Source organism: Monodelphis domestica, chromosome 3 (genome assembly GCF_027887165.1).
Source record: "Monodelphis domestica isolate mMonDom1 chromosome 3, mMonDom1.pri, whole genome shotgun sequence".
In the NCBI taxonomy this organism is placed as follows: Eukaryota; Metazoa; Chordata; class Mammalia; order Didelphimorphia; family Didelphidae; genus Monodelphis; species Monodelphis domestica.
The window spans coordinates 9,407,527-9,420,071 of NC_077229.1; the positions used below are offsets into that span (position 1 = coordinate 9,407,527).

At 38.6% G+C, this 12,545-nt stretch overlaps 1 protein-coding gene across 2 annotated transcripts in view; it reads left to right on the forward strand.

The window, feature by feature from the left end:
* Positions 1-10,646, forward strand: part of LOC100015685 (zinc finger protein 883-like) — an 18,210-nt gene extending 7,564 nt beyond the window's left edge. For both annotated transcript variants that reach the window (XM_007490710.3, XM_007490711.2), the window contains exon 5: positions 3,112-10,646. In XM_007490710.3, the coding sequence (XP_007490772.1) occupies positions 3,112-4,847 (1,736 nt within the window). In that variant the 3' untranslated portion in view covers positions 4,848-10,646. The remainder of the gene's footprint in view (positions 1-3,111) is intronic.
* The last annotated feature ends 1,899 nt before the right edge of the window (positions 10,647-12,545 follow it).

A 12,545-nucleotide genomic window follows, 5' to 3' on the forward strand; every position in this document is an offset into this window, starting at 1 on the left:
TACCAGACACTGGGCTAAGTGCTGTACAATAATTATCTCATTTGATCTTTACAACAAACACAGAAGATAGAAGCTATTATTATGCACATTTTACAGATGAGGAAACTGAGGCAAACAGACATTAAGTGACTTTTCCAGGGTCATTCAGTATATATCAGAGGCTGGATTGAACTTGGGTCTTCCCGACTCCAGGCCCAGTGCTCTAATCCACTGTGCCAATTGGCTGATCAGAGTTGCTAAGTCTTCCAAAGTTAAATATCTTTACAATATTGCTGTTATTATATGAATTATTCTCTTGACTCTTTTCACTTCATTTTGCATCAGTTCATACAAGTCTTTCCAAGGTCTTTTAAACCAGGCCCTTTCATTATTTCTTATAGCCCATCAGTATTTCACCTCCTTCATATACCATGTTCTGACATTCCCCCACTGATGAGCATCCCCTCAGTTTCCAGTTCTTGCGAATACAAAAAGAACTGCTATCAATATGTGTGTACAGGGAATTGTCGATCGAGGGTGGTTGGCTCCCCCAGGGGTCAGTGACCAGAGCAAGCAGGGTCTTGGGACTCTGTGTGGGTGCGTAGCACAGCTCTTCATGGAGCTCTTGAGGAAAACACTGAACCTCTTTCCTTAAAACGTGAGGGGGGTGTAAGCTGGGTAGCTCAGTGGATTGAGAGTCAGGCTTGATTGGAGATCCTGGGTTCAAATCTGACCTCGAACACTTCCTAGCTGTGTGACCCTGGACAAGTCACTTAACCCCCATTGCCTAGCCCTGACCACTCTTCTGCCTTGGAATCAAAGATGGAAGGTAAGGGTTTAAAATTTTTTTTAAAGAGTGGTTTATCTGACTTAAAAAAAATGTTTGTACATATGAGACTTTTCCTATTTCTTTGGGCTACAGACCTAGTAATGATATTACTGGGTCAAAGAGTATGTGTATAATTACAAATTGCTTTCCAGAATGGGGGGCGGGGGGCTAGTTTACAGCTCCACCAGCAATGTATTGCTGTACCTATTTATCCACAGCTTTTCAAGCATTTGTAATTTTCCTTTTTTTTTTAAATTTTTTACCAATCTAATGGGCATGTGTTGGTATCTCAGAGCTGTTTCTAATTTGTATTTCTCTAATTATGAGTGGTTTGGGGCATTTTTCATGTGGTTAGTTATAGTTTAGATTTATTCCTCTGAAAAATGCCCATTTATATCCTTTGGTCATTTATCAATAACAGAATTTCTCTTTTTAATTTTGACTCAGATTCCAATAGATCTTAGAAATGGTCCCTTCTCAGAGAAACTAGCTGTAAAGATTTTCCTAGCAAATTTTCCCAAAGATTTTTTCCCTGTTCCTTGCTATTTTTTTCTTCTAATTTTAGCTCCATTAGTTTTGTTTGTGCAAAGACTTTTAAATTTCATGTATTGTAAATCATCCTGATTTACATACACTGAATTTCTTTTTCTTATGTTTGGTTATGAACTCTTCCCCTATCCTTAGATCTGACAGGCAATTTCTTCCATGTTCCACTAGTTTGTTTATGATATCACTCTTTATGTCTAAGTCATGTACCCATTTTGAGCTTATTTTAGTATATGGTGAAATATCGATCAATGTCTAGTTTCTGCCAGATTACTTTTCATTTTTTCCACTGTTGTTGAGTAATGAGTTCTTGCCCCAGTAGCTGGGCTTATCAGACACTAAGGATACTGTACTCATTTGATTTTTTATATTGTTTACCAATCTGTTCCATTAATCAGCATCTCTTTTTCTCCAAATTATTTTGATGTTTACAGCCTTGTAGTATAGTTTGAAAACTGTTGTCCTTCCTTTTTAAAAATTTGATTCCCTTGATATTTTAACCTTTTATTCTTCCAGATATTTTGTTATTAATTATTATAGCTCTATAAAATAATTCTTTGGTAGTTTGGTTAGTATAGCACTGAAATAGTAAATTCATTTACATAGCATTGTCATATTTATTATAATGAATTGGCCCACTCATAAGTAAATACTTATTTCTCCTATTGTTTAGATCTTTATTTGTATGAAAAATGTTTTGTAATTATGCTTATATAGTTCCTATGTGAGTCTTGGCAGATGGATTTCCAAGTATTTTATACTGTCTGCAATTATTTATATCTCTTCTTGCTGGACTTTGTTGGTAATATGCAGAAATATAGGTGATTTTTGTGGGTTTATTTTAAATCTCAAAACTTTGCTATAAAGTTATTGTTTCAATCAGTTTTTAAGTTGATTCACTAGGGTTCTCTAAGTAAACTATTATATCATTAGCAAAAAAGCGAGCAGCAATGCTCCCTTTGGTTGCTGAGGTCCTAGCTGATTCCTGATCCCTATTTTCTGTTGTCCTCCCTGTCCATCTGCCTGAGCTTCCATAACCTGGAAAAATGACTCACTTATATGTTGTTGTTGTTTTTTAATTTCCTGATCAGAATATTGTGTGGTTTGCTTTCTAGATTATTGTAGAGGGAGTGTGCTGGGCAAGGTAGGCAAAGGGCCTTCCCCTCACTCCACCATCTTATCTCTGTCTTTTTGTTTTACTTGACCTTGTAATCACAGTACTGAGATTCTGCCCTACACAGCCAAAAGACTTTTCTCCAGAAACATTCTTATATTCCTTGTTTATAAGGGTGCTCTATGTATCCTGATGGTGTGGGTTATTTTAGCAAATTATGTTATGTGGATATAAGAGCTTATTGGCCTGGTATATAAAATGACAACTCTAAGGTATACAGACAAATGTAGGAAGACTTATAAGAACTTATGGGAAATTAAACAGACCAGTGTTAAAAATAACTTTCTTAGCCTCTAGAAAATTAAGATATTATCGAAACAATGCAGAAAAGGAGGGGAAAGCAGATTCATTCAGGTAAAAGCAAATATTTACATTAAAAAAAAAAAAGCTCTTACATTCTCTCTTAGAATCCAAGTCAGAAGAGTGGGAAAAAGTAGACAGTGGGGCTTAAGTGCCAGGGTCATATAGCTAGTAAGTGTCTGAGGCTAGCTTAGAACCCAGGACTTCTCATCTCTAGGCCTAGCTCTATCTACCGAACCACCTAGCTGTCCCCCAGATATTTATATTTTAAAATTTCTTTCAGATCGGGATACTGAACGTCACACCAATGAGCCAACTCCAAAGCTGCACCATTCTAAGGGAAAATTATACCAGAAAAAAATCTCTGGAGGTGGTCATTCAATCTCAGAGTTGCAGAAAGGTTCGAAATATGCCAGGTCTAAGAAGGAGCACAACAAAGAGCAAGGTTTTACACTTGGAAAAATCAAGAAAGGGAAACCCCACAATCAAATGAGAGGTCATAAATACTTTAAAAATAGCAAAAAGTCTAATTTAGAGGCAGGCCTTTTTCCACAAAGGGAAGTTTCCATAGGAAAGAAACTTCATAAATTGGATACACAGAGAAAGAACTTCAGACTGTCTTCAGTCCTAAAAAAATATAATAGAGGTTGCAGAAGGAAGATAGATTCAAATGACACTGAAGGTAAACAGTCCTTGAATTATAATTTTCACCTTACTAAAAAACACAGAATACATACAAGAGAGAAAGTTTATGAATGTCATGAATGTGGGAAGACCTTTCATCAGAATACATATCTTCAAAAACATCAGAGAGTTCATACTGGAGAGAAGTCTTATGCATGTAAAGAGTGTGGGAAGACCTTCCTCCGGTCTTCTGAACTTACTCGACACCAAAGAATACATACTGGTGAAAAACCTTATGAATGCAATGAATGTGGGAAGGCCTTCCGCTCTAAATCACACCTTACTGAGCATCAGAGAATCCATACTAGCGAGAAACCTTTTGCATGTGAAGAATGTGGGAAGGCCTTTCTCCGGAGAACTGACCTTAAACAACACCAGAGAATTCACACTGGAGAAAGACCTTTTGAATGTAATGAATGTGGAAAGGCCTTCCGCCAGAGTTCATACCTTAGAAGACATGAAAGAATTCATACTGGAGAGAAACGTTATGAATGCAAAATATGTGGGAAAGCATTCCTCCGAGCAACTGAAGTTACTCTACATCAGAGAACACACACTGGAGAAAAACCTTATGAATGCAATGAGTGTGGAAAGACTTTCCGCTGGAAAACACACCTTACTGAACATCAGAGAACTCACACTGGAGAGAAACCTCATGTATGTAATTATTGTGGGAAGGCTTTTCTCCGAAGCACTAATCTTATTCAGCACCAGAGAATTCATACTGGCGAAAAGCCTTATAAATGCAATGAATGTGGGAAAGCCTTCTGTCAGAGATCAGATCTTGTTCAACATAAGAGAATTCATACTGGAGAGAAACCTTATAAATGCAGTGAATGTGGAAAGGCCTTTTCTCAGAAGACAGCTCTTAATCAACATAACAGAATTCATACTGGAGAGAAACCATATGTCTGCAGTGACTGTGGGAAGGCCTTTCAATGGAGCACAGTACTTGTAAGACATCGGAGAACACATACTGGAGAGAAACCTTATGGGTGTTCTGAATGTGGGAAATCCTTCAGTCAGAAGGCAAAACTTATTCGACATCAGCGAATTCACACTGGAGAGAAACCATTTGAATGTAATGAATGTAAAAAGGCCTTCTCTCGGAAAGCAGACCTAACAATACATTATAGGAAGCACACTGGAGAGAAGCCTTATAAATGCAATGAGTGTGGGAAGGCTTTTCGCTATAACTCACACCTTACTCAACATCAGAAAATTCATACTGGAGAAAAACCTTATGAGTGCACTGAATGTGGAAAGGCCTTCATCTGGCGGACAGCTTTTAATCAGCATCGGCGAATTCATACAGGGGAAAAAACTGATGAATGAAAAAATCCAATGAATGAGTATGCTTTCCAGGAGGAAAGAATTTATTCAAGAGCAGATAATTCACATGGGCAACAACATGAGAAACTCCTTTATAAAAAACTCAGTTATTGAACATCAAGATAGTTCAAACTAGAGAGAAATTGCTTGAATGTAATGATTGAGGAAAGACTTTTCTACAGGAAAAAAAAAAAGACTTCCTAAATGTCATACTCCACAGTACCTAGGAACTGCATAAGTATTGTTGTTGTTGTTCGTTCATTGTTTCTGAAGAGAGCCAATGACATCACAGGATAATGTCTTGACTCACACATAAATTGGACTTAAGTGAAGCAGAGTTGCAGAATGTCATTGGCTTCACTCTCTTCCAGAGTCATCAAAGTCCCATGATAAGATAAAAATCAGGACAGTTGATTGGTGATGGTCCAAGATTTAGTGGATAGCCTTGGCTTCTTTGATGTTTTACCAAACTCTAAGTTCTCCACAATGCCTGCTTCAGTTGCCTGCATGGCTATTGAAACAAATTGTTGTCATCTTCTGCCTATTCTGCCTGGAGAAGTCTTCACATGCCTGGGGTAGAAGCCTATAGGTTCCCTCATCAAAGTTTAGCCCATCTGATGAGTTGCATTCCTGAGTTATGGATGCTACACATGCTACAGATTGGGAATCCCTTCTGTGAATGAAACTAGCCTCCTGCCTCAGCAGAGCATCGATGAGTGATACAGAAAAAAAGAGACAAACTTTCTGTTATTGCCAAAGTGTTCATTTGTTTTTTCTTGATTCTCCTTATTTCTTACAAGGCAGGGCTCCTTTGAGGAGAAGCAAATCAATGTGGATTGAAACACAAATAAAATGTAGAAAGTGAATCCTACAACCAGACCAAATGAGTTACATTCTGACATAGACATTAGAATGTCACCTAGACTGTGGAATTAGATTTAAACTGATTGGATAGATGTGCCCAAAGAATATTTATTAGTGGTTGAAAGATAGTTTGCTAGGTGGCATCCACATGAATGCCTTAGGGAAGAGTTCTTTGGCCTCTACTGTCATACCCTTTTTGGAAATATATAAAGGCTTAGACAGTATGCTTATCAGATTGGCAGGTGGCACAGTCAGGAATAGAGGGGAGGACTAAGCATTTACTAAGTGTCTATTATGTCCCAGTCACTGTGTTAAATGCTTTACCAATATTATCTCATTTGTTCCTTGCAGCAGTCCTGGAAGGTAGATACTATTATTCTCCCAGTTTTATAGTTGAGGAAACCAAGTAGTTGGGTATCACCCCAAATCACCCAACTAGGAAGTATCTTGATGCCAGATTTGAACTTGGCCATTCTGATTCCAGTGTGACACCCAGCTGTCTCTGTGTAGTGTACATAACTCTTGGGGTGAGAGTAGAACTCTGAAAGAACTTTGACAGACTAAAGCATGGGTGGGCAAACTAAGGTCAATACCCAGCCCTCTGCTTGTTTTTCTATAGCCCCAAAACTAAGAATGACTCTTACATTTTAAAATACAGTAAGGGGGCAGCTGGGTATCTCAGTGGATTGAGAGCCAGGCCTAGAGACGGGAGGTCCTAGGTTCAAATTTGGACTCAGACACTTCGTAGCTGTGTGACCCTGGGTAAGTCACTTAACCCCCATTGCCTAGCCCTTACCACTCTTCTACCTTGGAACCAATACACAGTATTGATTCCAAAATGGAAGGTAATTTAAAAAAAATAAATAAATACGATTTTACTTAAAAATATAAAAAGCACTCAGCTCAAAGACTATAAAAGTAGACAGTGGCTGAATCTGGCTCCTTGAAGTGGAGCATTGAAATAAAATAAGATTAAATGGATGGTATGATAATGATGTTCTGAATCCTTGGGTTCTCTGGATCCAACTCACCTATGTAATATGGGGAAAGAATAGGTAGAAAAAGATGTTCTTAAAAGATCTGTGTTCTAATGCATAGAAAGATAATAAAGGATCTAAGTAATCAGTGTTAGAAAGCTGTAGGAATTCATGGAAATTAGTGCATTGTTAGTAGGGTTGCAAATTAATCCAGTTATTTGGGAAAATGATGTGGAATTATGAAAAAAGTGTCAATGATTTATATGTCTGACCTGGTGATTCCAATGATATTTAGATGACTTAGGACATAAAAGATATTAAGACAAATCCCACATATATGCCAAAATATTCATAGCAGAAGATTTTTGTGTTAGCAAAAATGATGAGCAAAATAAATGGCTGCCCTCTTGGGGATTGGCTGAATAAATTAGGGGCTACTCATGTCATTGGAAATGTGCCATAAAAGCAGCAGTTTTAAGAAATTCAGAGAAAGCAAAAAAATGATTAGGAAGTTATATAGACTGAATGAAGTATGCAGATCTTTGAGAACTATACACATCGACTCATGTAAATCAAAAACAAAGAATAGCTGCATCAGCCAATCAACAGTATATTGACTACCGTGTTCTAAACATTCCTTCCTTCCTTCCTTCCTTCCTTCCTTCCTTCCTTCCTTCCTTCCTTCCTTCCTTCCTTCCTTCCTTCCTTCCTTCCTTCCTTCCTTCCTTCCTTCCTTCCTTCCTTCCTTCCTTCCTTCCTTCCTTCCTTCCTTCCTTCCTTCCTTCCTTCCTTCCTTCCTTCCTTCCTTCCTTCCTTCCTTCCTTCCTTCCTTCCTTCCTTCCTTCCTTCCTTCCTTCCTTCCTTCCTTCCTTCCTTCCTTCCTTCCCCTTACTTTCTATTTTAGAATCTATTCTCAGTGACAGATCCAAGGCTGAAGAGCAGTAAGAGCTAGGCAATGGAGGTTAAATAACTTCCTAGGATCACACAGCTAGGAAATGTCTTGAGGTCCAAGTTGAACCCAGGACCTCACATCTCCAGGCTTGGTTGGCTCTTTATCCACTGAGACATCAAGTTGCCCTTAATCTCATTTCTTATATACTTCTGTCCAGTTTTCCCAGCAGATTTTATTAAGTGATAAGTTCTTAATCCAGTGACTGGGGACTTAGTGTTTATGGAATACTGGGCTATGAAGTAGATTTGCTTCTCTTGGTTATGTGCCCAATCTATTCTATGAGCTGATCTCTCTGTTTTTTAAACAGTGCTGAACTTTTTTGAGAATTTCTGCTTCTTGATATGGTTTTAGATCTGGCACATCTCTGTTTTCGTGGCTTTTATTATTTCTCTCAAGATACCTGATTTTTTTTTGCCTTCTTATGAATTTTATGATTTTTTCTAGTTTTAAAGTAATCCTTTGGCATTTTAATTGTTGTGTCACTAACGAAATATATTAATTTAGCTAATATTGTCATTTTTATTATATTGATTCACCCTTCCCTTGAGCTATTCTATTTCCCTAATTATTTAGGTTTATTTTTGTCAAATGTGTTTATAACTATCTTTTTATAGGTTGACTCCCAAGCACTTTATATATGCTAGAGTTATTTGAAATCTGTACATATATTGAAATTATCTATCCTCCTGGGTTTTATTGGTATTATATAAAAATGCTGGTGATGTATATGTATTTATTTTAATCCAGCAAGTTTTCTGCTGTTTCTAATTGTTGTAGTTAATGTTTGATTGACCCATAAGAGTTCAGGCAACCAATCAACAAACATTGATTGTTGTTCAGTCATTTCAGCTTTTTCCAATTCTTCGTGACCCTACTTGGAGTCTTCTTGGCCAAGACACTGGAGTGGGCTGCCATTTCCTCCCCAGTTCACTTTACAGTTGAGGAAACGGAGAGAAATAGTGTCAAGTGATCTGCCCAAGTGAGTAGATACAACTAGTAAGTGTCTAAGGCCAGCTTTGACCTTAAGAAGAGTTTTCCTGAGTCCAGACCCAGCATTCTATCCACTATATCACTTAGCTGCTTAAACATTTAAGTTTCTAGTATGTAGCAGGCACTATACTTAATGCTGGAGATACAAAAATGGACTCACTACCTAATAGGGGTAGACAACAAGCTCACCAACTATATACAAGGCATGCCAGGAATTGTTCAAGGAGGGAAGGCAGCAGAATTAATGGGGATCAGAAAAGGTCCTTTGTAGAAGGTTCTTGAGGAAAGACAGGAGGTGGAGATGGGAAAGGAGAGCACCCTCAGCATGCTGGACATCCAGAGAACATGTTAGTAGCCCAGAGATGGAGGGTCTTCAACGTGAAATAGCCAGGAGGCCACTGGGTAGAGGAGTAGGTGGTGGGAAGTAAGATTTACGGAAGAAGGCCGGAGGGTGCAGGGGACATTGTTTATGAAAGACTTTTAATGGTAGACAAGAGTATCTTGTATTTGATCCTGGACGTCACAGGGAGGTACTGGAGTTGATTGAGGAGAGGAGTGTGACATGATCTGCATTTTAGGAAAATCTCTTTACTGGCTAGACTGAAGATGGATGGGAGAGAGGAGGAACTTGTAGCAGACAGACCCCATAGCAGCTATTACAATAATTCAGGTGTGAGGTCATGAGGGCCTGGATCAGGGGGAGGGCAGTGTCCGAGAAAAGAAGGGGGCATACTGGAGAGCAATGCAGAGGTGAAGGGAGGTGAAAGGGAGGCAAGAGAAAGTGAGGAGTCAAGGATAACTCCAAGGCTGTAAGCCTGAGATACTGGGAAGATGCTGTTACCTCCTACAGTAATTGGAAGTTTGGCATGGGGGGAAGTTTTTTTAACCTTTACCTTCTGTCTTGGAATCAGTACTGGCTCCAAAGCAGAAGAGCATTAAGGGTTAGACAGTGGGGGTCAAGTGACTTGCCCAGGGTCACACAGCTAAGAAGTATCTGAGGTTAGATTTGATCCCAGGACTTCCCATCTCCAGGCTTGACTCTCAATCCACTGAACCACCTAGCTGCTCCTGAGTGGGGGAAAATAAGTTCTATTTTGAACATGTTGAGTTTCTGATATCTAGTGAACATCCAGCTTGAGCATTTGGGGATGAGAGATTGGAGATCAACAGAAAGCTGGTAGATTCAAGAATCAACCACATAAAGATCATAATGAACTTCCCCTGAGGTGATTACACCACAAGTGAAATAATATAGAAGGAAAAGAGAAGACGCCCATGACAGAGCCCCAACGGAGACCTGTGGTTAGAAGATGTGACGTAGATCTAGTAAAGGAGCCTGAGAAGGAGGGATCTGACCATACCTGATGGAGAAGAGGGTGATCACCAGTGCCAGAGGCCACAGAGAGTCAAGGAGCATGACTAAGAAAATCTATTGGATTTGGCAACTAAGTTTGATGAGTCCTGAAGCTGGATTATAAGGGGCTAAAACGTGAGTGAGAAGAGATCTTAAGTCCGCCGTTGTGGCATCTGCAAAATAGGGGATGGTTTGGTTCCTTCACTTATGCCTATTCTCTCATTTTGCTTTCTTATCTTACTGCTGTAGCCATATTTTCTATTACTGAGTCGAATAGAATTGTGGACAATGAACTTCCTTGCTAGGCTCCTGAGTTCATTTAAAAGATTGCTAATTATCTACATAGAGCAATAGCGTTTGGTTTTATCTATACTGTTTATCATTTTAAGAAATGGGTCATTTATTCCCAATTTTTCTAGAATATTGTGTTGAAAGCCTTTTCTCTATCTGTTGCTACAAGTGTGTGCTTTTTGTTGATTTTGTTATCACTGGAGGAAATTGAGATGTACAAAAATTTGAGTGATTTGTCCAGAGTTACACAACTAGAAAGTGAGCAGGAATTGAATTCGTGTCTTGTGCTCCATCCGCTCTGCCAACTAGCTGCCTGACAAATGATCCAAATCACTATTAATTAGAGAAATGTAGAATAAAGCAATTACAGTCAATCATTAGCATTTGTGTGTTTAACTTTCACGACGTCAAGCATTCCTGAAATTTCATTAGTAACCTCATTTCCCCTTTTGCATTCGTGACCAGGCAGAAAGAAATCAGACAAGGCCCAAGCAAGGGGCCTGCAGTTCTCCTGTTGTCCATCCTGCCCTGCCTGAGTGTCTTCTGACATTTTCACTCTTGCCCCTACCCTTCCCCACACAATGTTGCCTCTTTACTCCCTTGTAGTTTATGGATTATTTCATGGTTACAGTGCCAGAAAAATGATATTATTATCAGAATTAACATGGTGGTGGTTGTTCATTTTATAAAGAACTGTATGCAGAACAGCATACTTTAATGAAACATTTCAGTTTTGGGTGATCATGGGAATGGAACCCCCTATTTCCCATAGGTTTACTATATCGACATGTGTGTGTGTGTGTTTTACCTTTGTGCCCTTTTCTAGGATCATTTGCCCCACTAAAATGGAGATTGTCCTTGTTAGGTTCCATGTCACATTCTCCCAACTGGCAAAGATGACCAAATAAACTAAATGATAAGTGTTTGAGTGCCTATGGGAAAACAGGCACATGGATGTACTTACTGTTGGCACTCTGAGAATGAGAACATCCATTTTGAAAAGCCATTGGGAATCATACCCCAATTATACCCAGAAAGTTACTAAAGAGTGCATTATGCTCCCAAAAGGTCAAAGAAATAGGTAAAGGATCTGTGTAATCTAAACCAGCTCTTTTTAATGATGACAAAAACTTGGAAACTAAAAGGATGCCCATTGACTAAAGAATAGTTGTGTAAGTCGTGATCTATAAATGTGATGGAATGAAAGAAATAAGGAAATAGATGGTTTCAGGAAGACAACCAAAGACTTCAATGACCCGATTCCCAATAAAGTAAGCAGAACTCTGACATGAATATGACAAAAGCAAGTTTGAAGACATAAATAAATGACAAAGGAGCAATAATGGGGGAAGGAATTCCACAATAACCACACCACTGTAAGGGCAGACAGCTTTGGAAGCTGTAGGATCTGTGATCAATCCAGTGACCATCCATGGTTCCAGATGACACATGATGAAAAATATGATCTTCCTCCTCCTCCTCCTCACAGAGAAGTAATAGATTTACGGTGTAGAATAAGACATCTTTTTCTTGTACACAGCCAGGGAAGGAATTTTTTTTTGCTTGATTATGCGTGTGTGTTACAAAGAATTTTGGTTTTCTCTTTTTGGATGTAGCAAACAATGAGTGGGGGAAAGAATTTTTTATGACATTTTTCTTAAATTGAAGAGAAGTTAGAGAGCGCTTTAGCTACAGAAGATAAGGTCACTTATTCTTGATAGCTTCATTGTGTTGCTTTGTTACCAGACACCTTTCATAGACTAGGGGAAGCCATGTTTGTAATACAATAAATCATCTCATTTAAGACTTTTTTAAAAATTAGCAAAATAAATACAAAGAATTTTAGCCAGGACTTTAAATCTTCAGCCCCACACATCAATATGCCACCTTAGTGAGCAAAGGGGAATCTGGACCTAGAATATGTACACCATCAGATAAGCTCCCTATTTCTATCAATTTTACTTAAATGTTTTCTATTGCAAGGGGAGTGTTCAATGGGGAATTTAAAGGAAATAACTTTTAAAATCAAATTGGATCAGTAAAACTTCTTAAAGTGACCCCAAGTATTTCTTAGTGATCTCCAAGATGAATGTGTCACCAGTGCAAAAATACAATGGCCCAAAATGTGGTCTTGAACTCGATTATGTGAATTATATTGTCTGGAACTAAGGATGTGATAGAGTTCTCCTATGCAGCCCCAGTGAGACTGCATCAAGAGCACCGTACGCGAGAGAGACTCAACACCAGATTTTGGAAAGGTCTTTGAACAACAT